Source organism: Phalacrocorax carbo, chromosome 1, assembly GCF_963921805.1.
Source record: "Phalacrocorax carbo chromosome 1, bPhaCar2.1, whole genome shotgun sequence".
Taxonomy (NCBI): Eukaryota; Metazoa; Chordata; class Aves; order Suliformes; family Phalacrocoracidae; genus Phalacrocorax; species Phalacrocorax carbo.
The window spans coordinates 80,185,080-80,195,196 of record NC_087513.1 but is presented as its reverse complement, the minus strand read 5'-3'; the positions used below and the strand labels follow the sequence as shown (position 1 = coordinate 80,195,196).

At 60.1% G+C, this 10,117-nt stretch overlaps 1 protein-coding gene and 1 long non-coding RNA gene across 3 annotated transcripts; both read right to left on the bottom strand.

Moving 5' to 3' along the window:
* Positions 1 to 514: 514 nt before the first annotated feature.
* LOC135315212 (uncharacterized) lies at positions 515 to 2,489 on the bottom strand. 2 transcript variants are annotated; one of them, XR_010374661.1, is made up of 2 exons: positions 2,277 to 2,489; positions 515 to 1,508 (listed from the first exon to the last, which is right to left on the bottom strand). It is a non-coding gene; the product is annotated as an uncharacterized LOC135315212 (long non-coding RNA). The 2 variants fall into 2 exon arrangements; XR_010374662.1 differs by lacking the exon at positions 2,277 to 2,489 and adding an exon at positions 1,915 to 2,270.
* A 2,507-nt stretch (positions 2,490 to 4,996) lies between these two features.
* CDKN1B (cyclin dependent kinase inhibitor 1B) lies at positions 4,997 to 9,304 on the bottom strand. The gene is made up of 3 exons (XM_064461879.1): positions 8,317 to 9,304; positions 7,577 to 7,707; positions 4,997 to 6,275 (listed from the first exon to the last, which is right to left on the bottom strand). Exons 1-2 carry the CDS (start codon positions 8,789 to 8,791, stop codon positions 7,586 to 7,588), a joined length of 597 nt encoding a protein of 198 aa, XP_064317949.1. The 5' UTR covers positions 8,792 to 9,304; the 3' UTR covers positions 4,997 to 6,275; positions 7,577 to 7,585.
* Between the last annotated feature and the right edge of the window lie 813 nt (positions 9,305 to 10,117).

Genomic DNA, 10,117 nt, shown 5'->3' with positions numbered 1-10,117 from the left:
TTCCACCTGCCCACTCCTCTGAACCTATCGCACTTCCACACCGCTGCTCCCGCGCAGGGAGCTGCAGGCTGTAAACCCTCTGCGGCCGGGATGCTGTTCACACGCTGCAGTGGCAGCTTGGGGCTGGAAGCTGACCCTGTAACAAGTGACAAAGGTCCCCGTCTACAGCAGAGCTGGGCGCAGGCCAGCTCCCAACTTCGTTTTCAACTCAGCGATATTTTTTGTCCACGTTGCTAAGCCGAGGCTTTTTCCTCTTGCTTTCTTCTCCCGGGGAGTCCCGGGGACGCCCAGGCACCTCGCCACACCTGGGCTGCTGCCCCTGTGCCCCCACACCCAAGGAGCAGGGAGAAGACAAGGGGAGAGGAGAGGGGGCAGAGCTCCGCGGCGAGCAGCGCTCCTTCACCTCTCATTTATTAGCGCTTGTTTTGCACCGCTAGTAACCTTCTTCAGGGGGATTTTTGTAGCTGCCGTCAGTTTTGGTTTGTTCTCTTCAGGGAGAAGCAGACAAAGAAAGGATAGTCTGATGCTGGTTTATTTTTAGGCAGTTGCACTTTTTGTGTGGTCCTTATATATTACCGTATTATTCTTCTATTTATATTATCATCATTGATTCTATATTACAGGAAATGATACATTTGCTTGCCTTTTAAGTAAAGCAAATTAAGACTTTTTATTTTAAATGAAAAAAAAAAATAAGAAAAACACGTTTCCCTCTATGTTTTTGCCTAATTTTGAACCTTGTAATGCCCGATGTGGGCGAGGCAGAAAGCAGGCAGGGAGAGGAGAGGCACACAAGCTCCCTGGATGGAGGAGGTGGCCAAGATTGGGTAAAACACAGCAAATCCCAAGTGCAGGTACTACCCGCCCGGTGTGAAAAATGGCTTTTTTCAGCTCAGTAAGTTAATGAAATACCAGAGGTGGAGTAAAAAATAAAAATTTAAAAAGAGTGTAAAAGCGTTCGAGGTTTTTCCAGTAAAATCAAAGCAGAAAAGATCTCATTCGGGGACAGAGCAAAACATTTGTACAAGGTAATCTAATTATTTTACTGCAGATCAGGCATTTTGGTAAAGCCATTATACTGTCAACATTTTGTTTTGGTGAGTATTTAAGAAAAAGAAATAACAAATGAGAAAATAGTAGACTGCTTTTAAAATTTTTTTTTAAAAGTTATTTTAAAACAAAAAGTTGAAAACATCAAAACACCCTAAGAAGGTGTTGAAACAAAACACGTTGACATTTCTGAAGTGGAAGGTATCCTTTCGCGAATGACGAAATCCAGTGTTTCTTCAGGCTCTTCCAGCTGCACCCACTCGCATGCGCAGGGATGGGTTCGGACGTCGGAAAACTCCCATCTTCCCGCTGACCCCCCCGTTCGAGGCCGAGCGGGCTCGTGCCCCGTCCGAAACGCGGTGGGTGTCAATGCCGACTTCGAGGACACGTTGTTAGCACCGTCTCTTCCAGCCAAACGTCCCTCGTGAAAAACGGCCAGACCCACCTCCGGAATATTCCTGCAACGGCACCGGTCATACCCTCCTCCTCCTCCTCCGCCACGGGAACACGCGGCGCGCGGAAGGGCGAGCGGACCTCGTGCAGTCCCCACATCCCGCTTCCCCGTGGGGCTCTCCCCTTTCCCAGGGGGCGCCCAGCGGCGGGAGGCCGGGCCCCCCAACCCTGCGCACGCCGCGAGGGGCAGCCCAGCGCCCGGCGTGACGTAAGAGCAGGAGAAAACCAACGCGGAACTTTTAAAATCGGCGAAGCGGGGGCTGCAGAGGGGACACCTGCGGCCCCGCCCGGCTGCCCCACCCCTGGCACCCACCGTCGGGGGGGGCCCCGTAGCCGCCCGCGCGGCGACACCCGCGTGCCAAGCCCACGCGGCACGGGACGCTACACGGGCCCCCCCGCCCCGTGACCCACCCCCTGTCGCCCCGGGGCGGGCCGCGAGCCCACGGGGATGGGCGGCAGCCGGCCCCCACCCCGCGTCAGGCACGGCACGCCGGGACGCTGGGACCGACGACCCCTTTGCCGCGGTCCCCGTGTCGCTGCCTCGGGGTCGCGCCCCGCGGTGGGGTGGGGGCGGGCCCCGGCCCGGCACCGCAGCCCCCCCGCGAGCGGGAGGGACTCGCACCCCTCCTCACCGCGGCACCGCGCCGCCCTGCACGCGGGCTCGCGCGGGGTGCGTGCGTGCGTGCGTGCGTGCAGGTATGTGCGTGCCCACACGCCTGGGGAAGCGCAGGCGACCGCGCGCGCCCGTGCGCGCGGCGGGACGGCGCGCCTACCCCCGAGCGCGAGCATGGCGCCCGCGCGCCAGCCGGCGGTGGGGGGAGGGGCGCGCGGATGCGCGCGCGCATCTGCGTGTACGTGTGACCGGCGGCGGGAGAGACGGAGGGAGGCCCCCCGCGCGCGCTCCCGCGGCTGGCCGCGCGCCCCGCGGGGCGGCCGCGCCTATTGCATCAGTCGGGGCGGGCCCCGCCGTGCAGCGCCGGGGCGGGGCGGGGCCAACCCACCCACCACCACCCCCCCCACCCCCACCCCCGCGCGCACCAAGCGCGGCCGTCCACCCCCACGCCCTCTTCCCGCCCCCCCGTCCCCCGTCCCCTCCGGGCGCGGGGATCGGCGCCAGACGGAGGGAAGGAGCGAGGCAAGGTTGCCTCCCGCCGCCCGAGGAGGAAACGCTGCGACGAGGAGGAGGAGGAGGAGGAAGGGGGAGGGAATAAAATTTTAAAAATTCTTCCCGCCGCGCAGGCCAGAGGCGCGGCCCGGCCCAGCCTCGCGCCACCTTAAACCACCCCCCCACGGCGCGGGCGCTGCGGGCCGCTTCTCCCCGCGGGGCTCCGCCGACGCCGGGACCCGCCGCAACAACAAGCCCCGACGCCGGTGGGGGGGGGGGGGGGGCGGTCGGATAACGCACCCCCCTTCTCCCCACCGCCGCTCCCACCGCCCCGGGAAGGGGCCGCGGGGCGGGCTTGAGCGTGCCCCCCCCTCCGGGAGGGCGGTGGGGGGCTCGCCCCCCCTCTCCGCTGCCGGATCCGCGCAGGCCCCCGGGGGCGGCCCGGGGAGGGGGCGGGGAGCCGGGGTGGGGGGCGATCGCGGCGGGGGCGGCCGCGGCCGCGGGTGAAAGCGGCGGGACGGCCGCGCCTGCCCTGGCAAGGAAAGAATATACATATATATATATGTAAAATAATAAGGTGGTTTGTTTTGCAGCCGCTCTCGCGGGAGCGGGGTGAGCGCCGAGAGGGCAAATCCAAACCCTACATGATGGAGCGACAGGCTGGACCCCGGCCTCGCCCCCCTACCCCGGCCGGGGGCTCCAGCGCCGGCGCTGTCCTCGCCCGGGCCGCCCCCCAGTCTTCCCCCGGTCCCCCCGGCCCGCCCCGCGTCCCCCCGCCCCGCGGCGGCTGCGGGAGGGGAGGCTTCGCCCGCCCCGGCCGCGGGGATAGGCCGGCTCGGGGAGGCGCCGCTGTTTATTTTCCATCGTGATCACTTTGTTCGTGCTGGGGAAAAAAAAAAAAAAAAACCCAATTTAAATTTTGGCGAGGGTTTTCCACGTTTACCGGCCTGAATTGCACACACCTCCCGCAACACACACCCCCATCCCGGGGCGGCCTGGCGTCAAATTGGGGGGGGGGGGGGCGGGATACCGGAGCGTACTGGGGGACGGCGGAGGGCAGGGTGTTCAGCGATCCTTTGCAGCCGGAGGAGGAAAAGTCCATAGCTAACACTGACCGTGCCCGGTCCCGCTCCCCGGCCCCGGGGTGCCATCTGCCCGACTAGGGGGGCCGCGGTTGAGGCGCAGGGGTGGCGGGGGGTGTCGCTCCCCTTCCCCACCCCCCAGCGCCAGGCCAGCATAAACCCCTGTTTTCGGGGAGGTTTTAGAGGGCGAACCCAGGCGCGGCCGGGATAAACAACAGGATCGCGTTGCACCGCGGGGGGGGGGGCGGGGGAGACGGGGCGAGCGCTTTGTGAGACTCGCCCAGTGTTGTGCGCCCCCCCCCACCCCCCGCCCGCCCTCGTTTCAGTCATTTACGTATTTATTTATTTCTCGTAAGCCCTAGGGATGAAAACGCGTCTCCTCCCGCATCGCCCCGGGTGGGGGGACGGAGGGTAGCGAGGGGGCGCGTCCGCACCCCGCCCCGGGGCGCGTCGATGGAGGGGCTGCGGAACAGAACAGTCGTGCCTCCCCCCCCGGCCCCCCAACACGGCTATCAGCAGCCCGGGGCTCCGCGCCCTCCCACTCCTATTCCGTCTCCCCACCCGTGACGGACCTCCGCGTGTCCCGGCCAGGCCGCTGCGCACTGGGCGGGGTGGGGGGGGGTAACGCCGCGGCGGGGCGGCCCCTCCCGGGACCCCGATGTCGGGGGCGGGGGGGGGGGGGTGGGCCCGCTGCCCCGCTGCCCCTCCGGTGCCTGCACCAGCATCTGCTGGGACAGGGGTGTGCGAGGCGCCATCTTTGTTAGCCATAAACGCCGTCGCGGGAGAAGATACACCGGGTTTCCACGCAAAGCCGTCGGGTGTGTGTGTGTGGGGAAGTTACCGGCGCCTTCCCCGAGCAGTCCCGGGGAGGGGGGAGGGGGCAAACCCGGAGATTTGGCGGCTGTCTGGTCAAGAACTGGCAGCGGTCCGGCCCAGGAGGGTGCTGATTTAGGCTCGGGTTTTAAGCCTTACAAGTCAAACAAGCAAGTGCGAGAAATCCCTCGAGCTACGTTTTTTCTCCCCCCTCCCCCCCCCCCCAAAAAAAACCCACCAAAAAAAGAAAAATTATAACAGAGGAAATTCCACACTTCTTTACATTAAAAGGGCGCATCATTCCCAGTTATCAGGAAGGAGAAACGATAGCGTGGCACTAAGGTTGAAGAGCAGGAGCTGCGTTCCTCACTTTCACCTGCGCTGGAGACACAGGAAGAGATACCCAAAGGAAACTCGCTGTTAATTCTTGAAGGAGCCTTATTTCCTCCTGTGCCAGGCTGAGGGAGGTTGAAACACACACTAATGAAGAACATATTTCTTATATATGGCAGTTTTCTTTATTGATTGCTTGATGTGAAACAATATCAATCTGGATTTTTCTTTTTTCCAAACATTTACAAAAAAAATATTAAATTGGCTCAGTCTGCAATCCTTTAAGCACAGCCATATTAATTATCAGAAAAAGGAAAAAAAAACCCGGGCAAAAAAAACCAAACAAAAAAAACCCTAAAAAGTCTACCAAATAGAGCATTTACAAATGCACAAAAACAGGCCATTTGGCTTTATGGGGAAAAAATATTGTCTTCTAGATTAAAAAAAATCTTTTAACATAAATAAGTTAGTATAATTTCTCAGTGTCTTTACAGAGTTATGTACACAGGTACACTTCAAACTTTTTTTATTTTTACATACAGGTACACAGGCAATGTAGAAATACTGTTTAAAGATGTAGTATCCCTTTTCCCACACACACAAACACTTTGGGCAGTGGGTCAGATCAGAAAACAATATTCAAGATTCAGAGCAAAAGCCCTTCAGATTAGGGTAAAAAACCAAAACAACAAAAAACCAAAACAACAAAAAACCAAACCAGGAAAATTAGGCAACGTAACAACAGGATGATTTTACACGACTTTTACAGGCATTCAAATCTAGTATATGGATTTGAGGTGTGGGGGGGAACTTTTGCTGCTACATAACGGAATCATCACAGCTCCCACCTCATCAGCTTAATGCAGTAGGAACAAATTTCACAAGAGGCCTGTAATAATCTGCTCTGAGCAGGGTTACCACGATGGTACATTAAAAAAAAAAAAAAAAAAGAAAAACACGGTGGACCCACTTAAAGGGACAATACATCTTTAAGTAATAAAAAACCTACACTGCTTCTCTTCATACATTTCTTTGCTTGCTAGATTGTGAAAGCAAGTTTCAATCGGTCACCCTCTTCCACTCCCTCCCCCCTCCCAACAAGGTTTATGTGCTACATAAGGTAAAAACTATATACACAGGTAGTACAATGAAGCAAATAAGGAAACACCTAATTGCACAATGCTACATCCAATGCTTTTAGAGGCAGGTCTTTTAAGAGTGCCTAAAATTTTAGTGTTATTGTTTGCCTTTTTTTTTTTTTTTGTTGCTGTTGCTGCTGTTTTTGTTTTGTCGCTGTTGTTTTTTCAGTGCTTGTACAGGACCTCCATCCCACGGAGATCGGCGATATGTATTCTAGTTTCCACTACAACTTTACATCTTCCTCGCTTCATCGCCCCCCGCCGCACCCGATGAAGGAGAGGACACGCACATCCTCCGCTCTGCAACGGGAAGGTGGGGGGGGGGGGGGGGGGGGAGAAGAAGACGGGGAGGGAGAGAAAGCGATTAGAAAACGTCGGAAAGAAACGCGATCCGCGGCGCAACCGGTTCAAACCGACACCGCATCCCCGGGGCGGGCGGGCCCTGCCCGGGCGGGGCCGCCGGGAACGGGACGCCCGGGAAGGCGCCGCCAGGCCCCCCCTCCCCCGCCCCCACTTCGCCCCTCGGGGGGGAAAAAGGGGGGAGCGGGGCGGGACCCCTCCTCTGCGGCCCGGGGCTCGGCCCGCTGCCCCCCCAGTCCCCCCGCCCCCCCAAAACAAGCGGGCGGTAGTAGCGGCATTTGCATAGCCACGCATGCTGACGTGCTCCTCCACGGCTCGCCCCAGCGGGACTAATTTGTTGCAACTTCTGCTTTACAGCTTAATCTCTTTCTGCACAATCGCAAATCGTGTTTGTAAACCTCGTTTCTAACCTCGGCTCCCAAACCGCCGGCGCAATTTACCAACTCCCTCCGCCCTAGCCCTCGCCTTAAAACAAAACAACAACAAGAAGGGGAGAAAAAAAAAAAAGGCAAAAAAAAAAAAAAAGCACAACCCAGCTCCCATTAACCTTCCCTTTGCCAGCGCCTGAAACCAAACCAAAACAACCGGGGGGGGGGAGAAGAAAGAAAAAAGAAAACACCCAATCTTGCCTAGCTCGGATTTTAAAGAAAGTGCCCGGACTCCCCTTAGCCCCAGCCTCTTGACTTATTTCTCTCGGGGTGGGAGGCGGCCGCGACGTGCGACGGCACCGCCGACATTGTAGGTGCATCTGGGGGGTGGGGGGCGGACGGACGGACACTGGAAGCCCACCGAAACCCCTTGTCATCTGACATAATGCACAAGCTGCGTTTGAAACGCCGTCCCTCCACCCGCACGGTCCTTGGGAAAGGGCCTTCCCTGGCCCCGGTGCCGGTCCCGGAGGAGGGAGGGAAAGCAGGGCCGGTCCCCGTCCCACCGCGGGGGGGGGGGGGCGGGAGCCCCCCCGCCCCGGCCCGGGGACACTGCGGGGCCCGGCGCGGCGCTTCGCCCTTGTTCTCTTCAAGCCCCGCTGGTCCCACCCCCACCCTCCACCACAGACTCATCCCCGAGCGCTCGGGGAAAGACAGCCTTCCTCGGGGAAAAGACCCCGCAGCAAGCCTTGAGGGGCCCGAAGCCCCCCCCCCCCCCCCCCCCCCCCGCCTCTTACAGAAGGGGGATACCCTCTCGGCCACCCTTTCTCTCCCTCATTTGCATCCTAATGCCAGACCCTAAAGGGAACCTACCTAAACGGTTTACGTCTGTTGTCGTCTTGGGCTTGATTTCTTGGGTGTTTGCTCCACTGAACTGGCACTGGGGGAGTCTTCTGAAACCTCTTCTTCTGTTGTATTGGCTCTTTTATTTTGAGGAGAGGAATCTAGGAGGGGAAAATTAAAACGAGGTGGGGGGGGAAGAGTGATATTAAAATTTTTTTCTTCCAGATGTTTACTTGCCATCGGGGCGGGGGGGGGGGGGAGGCAGACGACGCCGTGGGGGATTATTCCCAGATCCCCGTGTCAGCTATCGGCTACGTGAAAGCGGGCAGAGGGAGGGGAGATGGGCTTTTCTCTCGGTAAGAGATCCAAGTTTCCTGTTTTCGGCTAAAATCCCTGTCCGTCTTGTGCTTCTCGTGAGCGTTTCGAACCTCCTCCCACCTGGGCAGGAGGCCGGGTCCCCGCAGAGCGGCGACGAGGGGACGCGGGGGGATGACCTGCGTTTGAGGGCTTTTCCTTGCAAACCATCTCCCGGCTCCCATTTCACGCGGGACCCCCCTCCCCCGGGACCGCAAACAGCACCCGGGCTTTTTTAGGCGAAAGGAAGCGCGGGGAGGGGGTGGAGGGGTACACCGAGCCGGTGCCGTGCGGGGCACAGCCCACCGCGGTCCGGTCACGCGTGGCAGGGGCGAAAGGGGCCGAGAGCCCCCGGCGCCCACCCCAGCGGGGCCGGCGGAGAGAGAGGCGCCGCCGCTTTCGCGAGGATACGTTACCGTCGGTGGCAGGTCTTTTCCTCTGCCCAGTGCACTGCTCTGCAAAGTCCGTCTGATTTTCAGAAACATCAGTCTTTTGATCTACACAGTGAGTGTCCTCTGAGATTCCCTGAGAACCGACAAAAACCACGGTTTGGCAATTCCCGTTTACATCCAAGCTCTGGCGGCCGGCGGACTTGCAGACAGCTTTCAGTAGCCTGGGGGGTCTGAAGTAGAAGTCGGGCGAGCTCCCCTTCTCCACGGCTTGCCACTCGTACCTGCCTTCCAGCGGCTTGTGATTCTGGAAATCGAAATTCCACTTCCTCTGGCATGCCTCCTCCATCTCCTGGCGGTGCTTCTTCAAGTCCCTGTTTAACTCTTCGTGATTCACCGGCCCGAAGAGGTTCCTGCAAGCTGACGGCTTCGGGTACTCCGACTGCCTGGCTTCCATGCGCTCCAGGGTAGGGCTCCCATTAGAAATACGGACGTTTGACATCTCCCCCCACCCTCTTTCTTCTGACGGCGGTTGTTTTGCTCGCTGCTCTCCCCCCCGCCAGCCGCCGCCGCCTCCTCTCCGCCTTTTATTTCTCGGCGCTCGGCGGCTTCGCTCCGCGCCTCCTCTCCGCGCTGCCCCGCTCTCCGGCCCCGCCTCGGCCCCGCTCGCCCTCGGCCCGCGGAGAAGGGGCGAGGAGGCGCCCTCGCATAAGCGCCGTCCCGGGGGTGAGCCCCGAGAGCCGCCGCCGCCGCCGGGGAGCCCCGGGCGGGTAGAGGAGCGCTGCGCGGGGGGAGCGCGCAGGCGGGAGCGCGCAGGCGGGAGCGGCGCTGCCCTCCGCGGCCCCTGCTCCGCGCTGCCCCGCCGCCGGTGATGGTGATGCTCCCGCCGCTCGCACCGCCGCCGCGTAGTAAAAGCGAGACGGGGGAAAAAAAACAAGAAGAGACGAGCCCTTTTCTCGGTTGCCCAATATGGCGATTGAAGGGAGGCTGCCGAAGAACAAAATGATTGACAGGACGAGTCTATTTAAACAGCCCGGCCGAGCCATTGGTTACGGCGGCGGGCGCCGCCCCGTCGGCCCGGCCCTACCTCGCCGCCGCCGCCGGCTCTAAAGGTGGCCTGGGCCGGGCTGCCGCCCCTCCCAGCCCAGCCCAGCCCAGCCCAGCCTAACCGAGCCGAGCCGAGCCGAGCCGAGTCCTGCCGCGGAGAACGGGGAGCGGGAGCGATGGCAGCGAGAGGGGTGGGAAACCACCGCGCTCCCCGCTCGCCGCCTCCCTCCGCAAAACGCCGGCCCGGCGGGATTTGTGCCCACCGCCCCCCAAAATAATCACCCCCCTCCATCCCGTTGCTTGCCCGCGAGGCTTGAGTAATGGTGGCAGTTGGATACATTTTGACTCACTGTTGTGACAGGAGTCTCCCACCGGTCCGATTTTCCAGGGTTGGGCTCTGGCGATGCGGCCCCCCGAGGTCCGGGGTTGGGGGCAAGCTCGGGGCTAGCGGGGTGGGGGAGCTGTCCCCCCGGGACATTTAGGGGAGATCGGCACCCTGACCCTCCAGCACCCTGACCCCGCTGGCTGCAGAGGCAGGCTGGTGGCTCCCAGGGAAGGGGAGGATCATCTCTTGCTGCTTGCTCGGCAGAGAAACGACTAGGTGAATAAACGGCTCTAAAAAAACCCTCTGCAACGATTTCAGATCTCAGCAAGCAGGGGAAAAAAACAAAAGTTTTTGGGTTTGTCCTGTTTGTGTGCTTGGAAGATTAGATGAGCCGAGAGTCAGAGCCAGGGTTTTTCTAAGCAACTTCCTTGGATAGACACAGCAGGTACGGTGGAG

Bases quoted from the DNA above. Each gene is read 5' to 3' on its own strand.
- CDKN1B (XM_064461879.1), bottom strand. From the start codon at position 8,791: ATGTCAAACGTCCGTATTTCTAATGGGAGCCCTACCCTGGAGCGCATG. The intron at 7,708-8,316 runs GTAACGTATCCT...TTCCCCTCCTAG, and splicing joins GAAAAGACCTGCCACCGACG to ATTCCTCTCCTCAAAATAAA.